The following is an 8283-nucleotide window of genomic DNA, read 5'->3' as shown; positions in this document are numbered from 1 at the left end:
ATAGTATGTTTAAATTGTTTTAACATTTATGTTTTGTAATGATTTATTTTTGCAACTTTTAAAGAAATAGTATTCATAATATTATTTATATTATCCAAACTGCTACAGTATATTTCTGCGTCGAAATACGTTAAAGTATTGAAAATATGAAAAATAGTAAATGACATAATAGTATATTATGTAATTATTGTAAAAACGTAGTATTAAAGTATAGTAATAGTTAAATCCTTGGTACGATATGCACAGCAGTGAACTACAAGTCCCATAATGCTTCAGGTTACCGGTTTCCGTGCTGCTTAAAAGCTATGTTTAAAGTAGCAATGCAGCTGCTATGTTCGCAAAATATAAATACTGTTTATAACATATGGGTTTAGTTAAACATAAATTGTACCGTTTTATCGCATGTGCTGCAATTATCGCATCTTTAATCGTTTTCTACCTCAAATTACAGTCAATCTCCAAAGGTAAGGAACCTAACGTCAGCTAACTTGCTAGTTCGCCAATCAAAATGACATTGTTGCAGTGGTCCAAAAACAGTGTAAAACTAAACTTGGTTATGTTGCATAATCGTAGGATCAATGAGTGAACAAACACTAGAATATTTCCTCAACAAAGGAACGATAAGGAGAAAAGATGCTGCTGATATTGAGTGGTATCATGCAGCTAACAGCAAAAGCAAACTCATAGAGGCTCTTCGAGGTGAGTTTACGTAGCCTAAAGATTTTTGTATCTAACGTTACTGTTTATATATTTCTCATGACCACATGCTCGATTTTATGAAATAATGTGTGTATTGATCTATGGTATGGATCATTGTTGGGTAAGTTCCTTTATAAATATATTAATTACTAGTAAACACATCATTGAATTGTATTGAAATGTATTTTTTAATTACTATGTTTAAAAATTACCACATAATTTCATAAGCAACCATGTAATTTAAATAAGTTAACTTAAGTTAAATTACTTGACTTAATAACTTAAGTTAAATTACATGCCCTTAAATCTCAGAGACACTAGAAATTAAACTTGAAAAATGAAAATGTACTCACGATTTACTCATCCACAAGTGGCTTCAACTCTTTATGAGTTTCTTTCTTCTGTTGAATAGAAATAAAGATATTTTGGTGAGGAAATAATGACAGAATTTAAATTTTGGGGTGAAATATCCCTTTAAATGTTAAAATTTGAACCAAACAGGACCTTTTAGTTTTATTAAATCTAAATAAAACATCAAGAACAGTCACTTCACTTGTCATGTAGTCATAATAGTCATATTCACTTGAAGAAAAAGAACACTTAAACACTTTCTAACTGCAGAAAAAAAACATTTCTAACTGAATTATTTCTTGAGCATGTTCAGTCATCTTGATAAATGTAACCTTTTGTTGAAAGATTATGCAAAATAAACAGAATTTGTAAAAACAAAAACAAAAATTTCTCAGCTGACTTTCTCTGAATTGATTCATACAGAACTGTTGAATTTATGTATAGTATTTAAGGCAAGTACATTATAAGTAAATGTAGTTAATTATCTAAAGATGAAAAGTAAACACTTACTTTACATTTTTGGCTGAAAAGTTATTTAGTTACAGTAACAGCCAACACTGGTATTGAGCGTATTTCCTCTTCTGTTCCTGGTTGAGGTTCTGCACAGATGATTGAAGCAGATGTTCTTCTCAGGGGTGCCGATCCAGAAGAGCCCATCATGGCTCACCCACCTGCCAAAGACAGCGATATAACTCTGCAGGACTGGCTTAAAGAAGTCGTCAAGTCAGACAAAGGAATAAAACTGGACTTTAAAAGGTGATGAATTTATTTATTTTAACCACACAGTGTTTTAATCTAAATATAAAAGCATCTTTAAGTGAAGTTTCATAAACTAATTTCGAGAGGAGCACGTGATATGATTGTGCACCGCTGGCCACTCATCCGTAATCAGTTATAATCCAATCAGAATGATCCTAGTTTAGTATAAATGGATCACTTTCTCCCCATTGCACCATCTTCATTTTGGAAGAATCCCCCCTTCCACCCCATCTCCTCCTTTTTCTCCCCTTCTAAAGGGCGAGAGATCGAGACCTACCTGATCTCGGTTCTCCTGATATGCTTCTAGACCGGGCGGGAGCCCTGGGCTCAAATATCTCCGAGCTCAGGGTTCTCTCCCGGGACAGCATGCCAAACCTGCTATAAGTGCCAAGCATATCTAAGTGGGAACTCTTGAAACATAAAAGGCAGCACAGAGACCAAACCTGAAGCTTCATTTTCATTTTCAAAAATGTTTATTATTTTTAAATCGTTTAATACTGCATATTGTCCTTACCCCGAATTCCTAGCAGATTATTTGTTGCTTGTATATATTGATTTATTTTGTTGATGAATGAAAGCCATTTTGATCGACAGTCTGGCAGCTGTATCCCAATCCATGAGTCTGCTGGAAGAGGTCCGAGATCAGCTGAAGGGTCCTGTGTGGATTAATGCTGATATTCTTCCTGGTCCTGGTGGAACAGCCACCCCTGTGGACCCTCATGTTTTCCTGCAGGAAGTGGCTCAAAGATCAGAGAATGATGTTCTGTCTTTGGGCTGGACCACTGGATGGACTGAAGATGTAGACAATCCTGGTAAGATCATTGTTATGTTACCTGAGTAACCAGCACTTTAAAAAGTATGAGTTTTATTTTATTTATAATCGGAGATGTGCGCTAGAGATTCGCGGATGGGCTATTATTTAATCTGCAACCGCATCATAAAACTCATCATCCGTCCGCCATCCATCCGCACTAACATTTTTGACCAATTTTTAAAACCGCACCCGCCCGCCATCTGCTGACTGAGCTCTTTATTTGAATGGCTTTTTCCTTTTTATTATTAAATGAATGTTTCTTTATTGATTATTAGAAAATAGAGAATGACTTTAATGACATGCAGTTAATCCAAACGTGCAAGTCAAATCCAGCATTAATTGACGCTTTGAAGTGACGCTAAACAATATGAGGACGTGTCTTTTCACTTGATTCGATTCCTCAGTCCTTGAGGTTTTTTTTTGCGTCCTTCCCTCGCATCCTATAGGGGTGGAAAGACGAGGAAAGAAAGCAAGGAAATGAAACAAGGATACACAAATAAGAAATGAGAAGCACCCTATAAAGCTCTCAGAATATCAGCAGTGAACTCCGTCTCCAATCGGTGCACGGGGACAAAAATAAATTAATAAATAGCCTAAATGAAACGCACTGTACTGTACAATTTTTTTTTTATTATTGTAGCCTAATAGAAAACGCATTTTGACACATCATTTCAACATTCAGACGAGAGCGCCTGGCATCTAATGCGCCCTGCTGCACTGAAGGAGCGCTCGCTCGCAGCACTTGTGGCTGGAATGCATAGAATTCTCTTGGCAAGGGGCTGTAGACGTGGGAATGACTGCCTTGTTTCTCCCAAAAGGAAAGTAGATTTTCCTCTGCTGATCTGTCTATATTTAATTTTGTAGAGGAAGACTTCTGTACTTCATCCAGAATTAGTGTATCCGATTCCTCCTCTCATTCTGTGAAGTCAGTCCTAGGCTTTTTCGTTGGTGCGCCAGCTATGTGTACAAAACAGTACAACCGCCCACTACCCGCCCGAATTTAATTAAAATATAATTTTTCGTCACGTCATCCGCCCGATCCGCGGTTTATCCGCGGATTCCGCGGCTGTAACCGCCATCCGCGCATCTCTAATGTGCGCTACATGTATAGTGTATTTACAGAGTAAATTGTTTTTTTTAAGTTTATGTTTTCACAACATGGGACAGTGTACATTAATAAATGTTCCCCAAGAATGTAATTGTACCTAAATTAGCCCGAAGACTAGTTTATATATTTATGGTCCCCAAATGTTAAAGGCCATACCAATAAAAATACAAATTCAAACAAAAAAACTATCACAACAACGTCAATATCAAAAAGCCTAGTGTTTAAATAAGCAATTTATACTGAAAGAACAAAAACTGAGATTATTTTATTTCAAAAAGATATACTGAATAGATCAAAAGTGACTTAAAATGCATTTGTAATGTTCCAAATAACATCAAATGAATATATTAGATTGATTTCTGAAAAATAAGGACGCAGAAATTTTAAATTAGGATTATAAAATCATGTTTGAACTGAAGAATCAATATTTTACTAAACATTATTCAGCTAAAACTATATACTTGTATCAGATCATTAGGGAATGAATGAAAAAGCAGTGTTTTGAGTTTTATCATTTTTCTCATAGTGTTTCTTCAGGCATCCTTTTTGTAATTAAAATTATTTAGAATTATTTAAAACGAACAACACCAAAAGTATGATGCTATAGATAAATAGATTTAATTTAAATATGAAACATTTTTAATATATCAGAATATAAAGATAAAAACATTTAAATGGATTTAATTAAATCCCATTAAATTGATAAACCATAAAATTATCACCATTTATTAAAGCAAACTCATTTCTTAGAATTGATTTTCTAAAGCATCAAAACAGTTTTATCATTACTCTGAAAAGAAGAAATACATTATATTATTAAAAATTCTATTAGTCTTAAAAAAAGCTTTTCTATATAAAGTTTAATTTGCACTACATATATTCAAGCTTAACAAACTCCAGCCTTTCAAAAGTTTGAGCTATGGGGAAAAGGCTAAAATGTTTGTTTTTTTATTTGATCTATTAATTTAACTTTTTAGGTAATTTTACAGAAAGTATTTTTGACACCTAATGATATACAAAAATAAACTTGTGAAAATAAATGTATGCTTTTCTAATGCTTTAAAAAGTTCTGTTATTTCTTTATGAAAATATAATGTTTATAACTTGAAGTGTATATTTTAAGCATTATATACAAGTATGCAAGTAAATGTGTATATTTATACATCGATTATTCAGCCTGTAAATCCAGTCAGATTGGCGTGATGGTGATTTACCTTCACTGGCAAGTTTGTCAGCATCTATTTTGGACTGTACTTGTACCAGGAAAAAGTGCTTAGAATTTTTGCTCACAACTTTTGCTCTGGCTTTCTTTTGTGGATTGAGGTCTTAAATCTAAAAAATTTTTTTAGACCTTGTTGAGTGTTTGCTCTCTGAGTTTTTTTTCTTCTGTGAAACAGGTTACAGCTGGGAGATGGTTCATCAGATGGAAGAATTATGCAGACCCCTAAAGCAACCCGTCACATTTCCAGTCCGAGCATCTCTCCTTCCAATGTCCTTCCCACAGTTCCAGTGGCTTTTAGAGCAGTCAGACCGGTCAGAAATTCTCCATTAATAAGCCTATTTAAATGTACGTCCATATTTACCGCTACAGAGACTATTAAGCCGTGCATCTGTGTGAAGGAGTCTTTCTATTACCTCGGTGATTGATTTATGTTATACAAGCAAGGACACAATCAAGTTCACCCTAATGCTTAGTAATTTCTTGCTGGATAATTTGGTTCTGGCTCATCTATTACACTTGTTTGTGACTGGAATAGCAACTCTTCTCTTTCTGTGAAGAACAGTGTTGAGGTATAGCAGGATGTGAAGATCCAGTAGTCTTCTGTTTAGGTTCTTGGTTTCCATCACTCAGAACTAACAAAGATGTTTGAATCCTTTCAATTTGAAATGATGGTTGTGCTTTTGATTATATCAGTGGTCCCCAACCTTTTTGTAGATTGCTATGTGACCTTCAATCGGACAAAACATTGCTACAACTCTGATACAAGTTTTATCTATGGAGAAAATTAAAAGCACTGCAGTGCTAACGTTACTGAAATGTGTATAATCCACACAAGATGAAAGTTTTTCAAAACAAATGATCGTTCAGACTCTGATAATAAATAAAACAGAAGTAATTAATAATTAATAAATGAACAATAGCACACTCTCATTTGAAGTTCACATCAATAATATTACGCATACTTTATATTTCCACCTGCATAACATCACTCATCTCCTTCTTTCTCTCACATTCAATAACAGCACGTCTCATCCATGCAATAGTTACTTAATGTCTTGACTACTGTAATGCACTTTCAATAAGCTTCCTTTCAAACTTTTCCAAAAACTCCAACTGGTTCAGAACCATGCAGCTTGTGTCATCTCTGGGACTTCATCTCATGAGCATGTCACACCACTTCTTTATCAGCTTCACTGGCTTCCGGTAAAGTTTTGGATTGATTTTAAAAATACTACTACTCACTTTTAAGGCACTTCATAATCTTGCTCCACAATATCTCACCAAACTTCTACATACTTGTACTCCTTCTCGCACTCTTAGATCAGCCAACTCTTTCTCCCTGGTGTCACCTCGCACTCGATTAAGCACAATAGGTGCCAGGTCTTATAGCTCAATGGCTCCTCATCTATGGTACTCGCTTCTCCTGGACCTAAGAAGACCTCAAGATCTCAAGACCCATCTTTTTAAGCAGGCTTTTTTCTTTACTTTCTTTAATCCTTTTATTTTATATTCATGATACCTGCAACTTCTTACATGCATTTAAAATTTACTTTGGCTATGTTTTATTAATTGTTTATTAATTTGTTCTGTTATGGCTGTGCATGCTTGTTGTAAGGTGACCTTGTTTGTCTAGAAAGGCGCCATTTTCAAATAAATAAATGAATTTCTTGTGCGGCCCTGTATCTACTGATCCACGGACCGCGGCCCAGGGGTTGAGGACCACTGGATTATATGACAATTTTTTATTCAAATTCTATATAAAAGTTCTTTTATTTCAGTACGTTGATGTTCTTCTGACTGAAATGTAATGCAGTGGTCTCTCGTTAATCGCGAGAGTTAAGTTCTAAAAAAAAATAATCCGCATTAGGTGAAGTCCTTAAAGTAGTCAGCTTAATTATTTTTTTTTTTTTTTTAGTTTTTATAGGTGTTTTAAGGCTGTAAAACCCCTCACTACACACCTTATACACTTATTTCTCAGACAGGCGTTAACATTTTCACACTTTTCTCTCTAAGGCCAGTATTATAGAATGAAGCCAAAGAGCAAAACCTGTTTTCAGGCCCAAACATTTGTTTGTGAAATAAAGATATAAATGTTTTTCTATAAATAATACTGATGGATTTTACCATGTCCAGAAGTCCAACTTTTTGTGCGATGGTTAGCATCTTCCTCTGCCTTTTGGGTGCTATCGCAGGTGCCTTTGACGGTGTAGAACATTTCATCGACATTGTGCGGTTGTGAAAGCTTGCAAACATACAGTCCAGCACATCAGAGTCACACTGCTAGCAATTAAAATTTTTTACCAATTTGGGAAGCTGAATACATTCTGTACTGTACAGGAGACAGCATGCAGGAGATTGATTAAAGATAGTCTACAGCAAATCAGGACGCAGAACACAATGCACTGTAAAAAATAATAATAATAATAAATTGTACAAAAAAAACTGCAAGGCCACAAAAGCTGAACCACATAATAGCAAAGGACCACTGAATTGAGTGGGGGCGGAGCTAAAAATATTATGGCTGAAGCGTCAGACTGACATCAACAGAGAAGTACTTACACCCCAAATGCGGTAGCAAATGGTCAAACTTTGATTGAAGATTACCAAAACAACAAACTTTTTTCTGTGAATTTTTGTTCACCTTAAAACTAACAAACAATAAGTGCAAGCAAAATAAAACATTGTACATTATGATTTTGCATGGACTTTAAAAGTATGGTGAAGACGATTGTGTTGTGTTTTAAAGTTGGCCATTTTCATGTGATTCTAAGTTTTTTTATGTGTGTGTGTGTGTGTGTGTGTGATCTCTTTCAGGTACAGCCTGACTGTATGGACAGGAAAGGATGATGCTCTAAATGTGAACGATTTGATGCCCTACAGAAAAAACCTTGGCAAGAGGAGGATCTACTATGATCTTTTAGAATCACAGATCAAACAGTTTAAAGCACTAGCTGGCTACGACTAAACAAAGCTCTTACTCTTACTGATGTTGACTTTGAAATGTAAAACAAAGACACATAAATGTGCTGTAACACAGATATGTAAATATTCCCTAGAAGAGAACTGTGAATTAACCTATTGATGTACATAATTTGTAATGAAAATAAATTCTAAAAAGTACTATATTTTTGTAATCTATATTGGCATTGTTCAGTGTTTTGTATGTTTGCATTTGATGTGTTTGCACATTCATAATAAAAGTTGTGGGAAATGTTTATATTATTGATGCTTCTATACTTTTATGAACGTTAGGGTCAGTAACTTGTTTTTACTTGTTTGAAAAAAGTCCGAACAATGTCTTAATGTTTTTGATTACAATTTAAGTAGAAA

The 8283-nt window shown here is 34.6% G+C and overlaps 1 protein-coding gene across 5 annotated transcripts; it reads left to right on the top strand.

Annotated features, from left to right (window-relative positions):
• Window positions 1-276: 276 nt before the first annotated feature.
• On the top strand, window positions 277-8170 carry fam151b (family with sequence similarity 151 member B). 5 transcript variants are annotated; one of them, NM_001431116.1, is made up of 6 exons: window positions 277-464; window positions 574-699; window positions 1647-1806; window positions 2404-2621; window positions 5129-5264; window positions 7768-8170. In NM_001431116.1, exons 1-6 carry the CDS (start codon window positions 365-367, stop codon window positions 7916-7918), a joined length of 891 nt encoding a protein of 296 aa, NP_001418045.1. In that variant the 5' UTR covers window positions 277-364; the 3' UTR covers window positions 7919-8170. The 5 variants fall into 5 exon arrangements, with proteins under 5 accessions (NP_001418045.1, NP_001418046.1, NP_001003531.2 ...); NM_001431117.1 differs by having other exon boundaries at window positions 5129-5298; XM_087251689.1 differs by having other exon boundaries at window positions 280-464; window positions 1684-1806; window positions 7768-8168.
• The last annotated feature ends 113 nt before the right edge of the window (window positions 8171-8283 follow it).

This window comes from Danio rerio, chromosome 5 (assembly GCF_052040795.2).
Source record: "Danio rerio strain M-AB ecotype USA chromosome 5, GRCz13ab, whole genome shotgun sequence".
In the NCBI taxonomy this organism is placed as follows: Eukaryota; Metazoa; Chordata; class Actinopteri; order Cypriniformes; family Danionidae; genus Danio; species Danio rerio.
This window is presented reverse-complemented; position numbering and strand designations above follow the sequence as displayed.

Coding starts and splice junctions, on each gene's coding strand:
- fam151b (NM_001431116.1), top strand. CDS start 365: ATGGGTTTAGTTAAACATAAATTGTACCGTTTTATCGCATGTGCTGCA. Junction 2,622..5,128: donor TGAAGATGTAGACAATCCTG/GTAAGATCATTG, acceptor TCTGTGAAACAG/GTTACAGCTGGGAGATGGTT. Junction 5,265..7,767: donor CTTTTAGAGCAGTCAGACCG/GTCAGAAATTCT, acceptor GATCTCTTTCAG/GTACAGCCTGACTGTATGGA.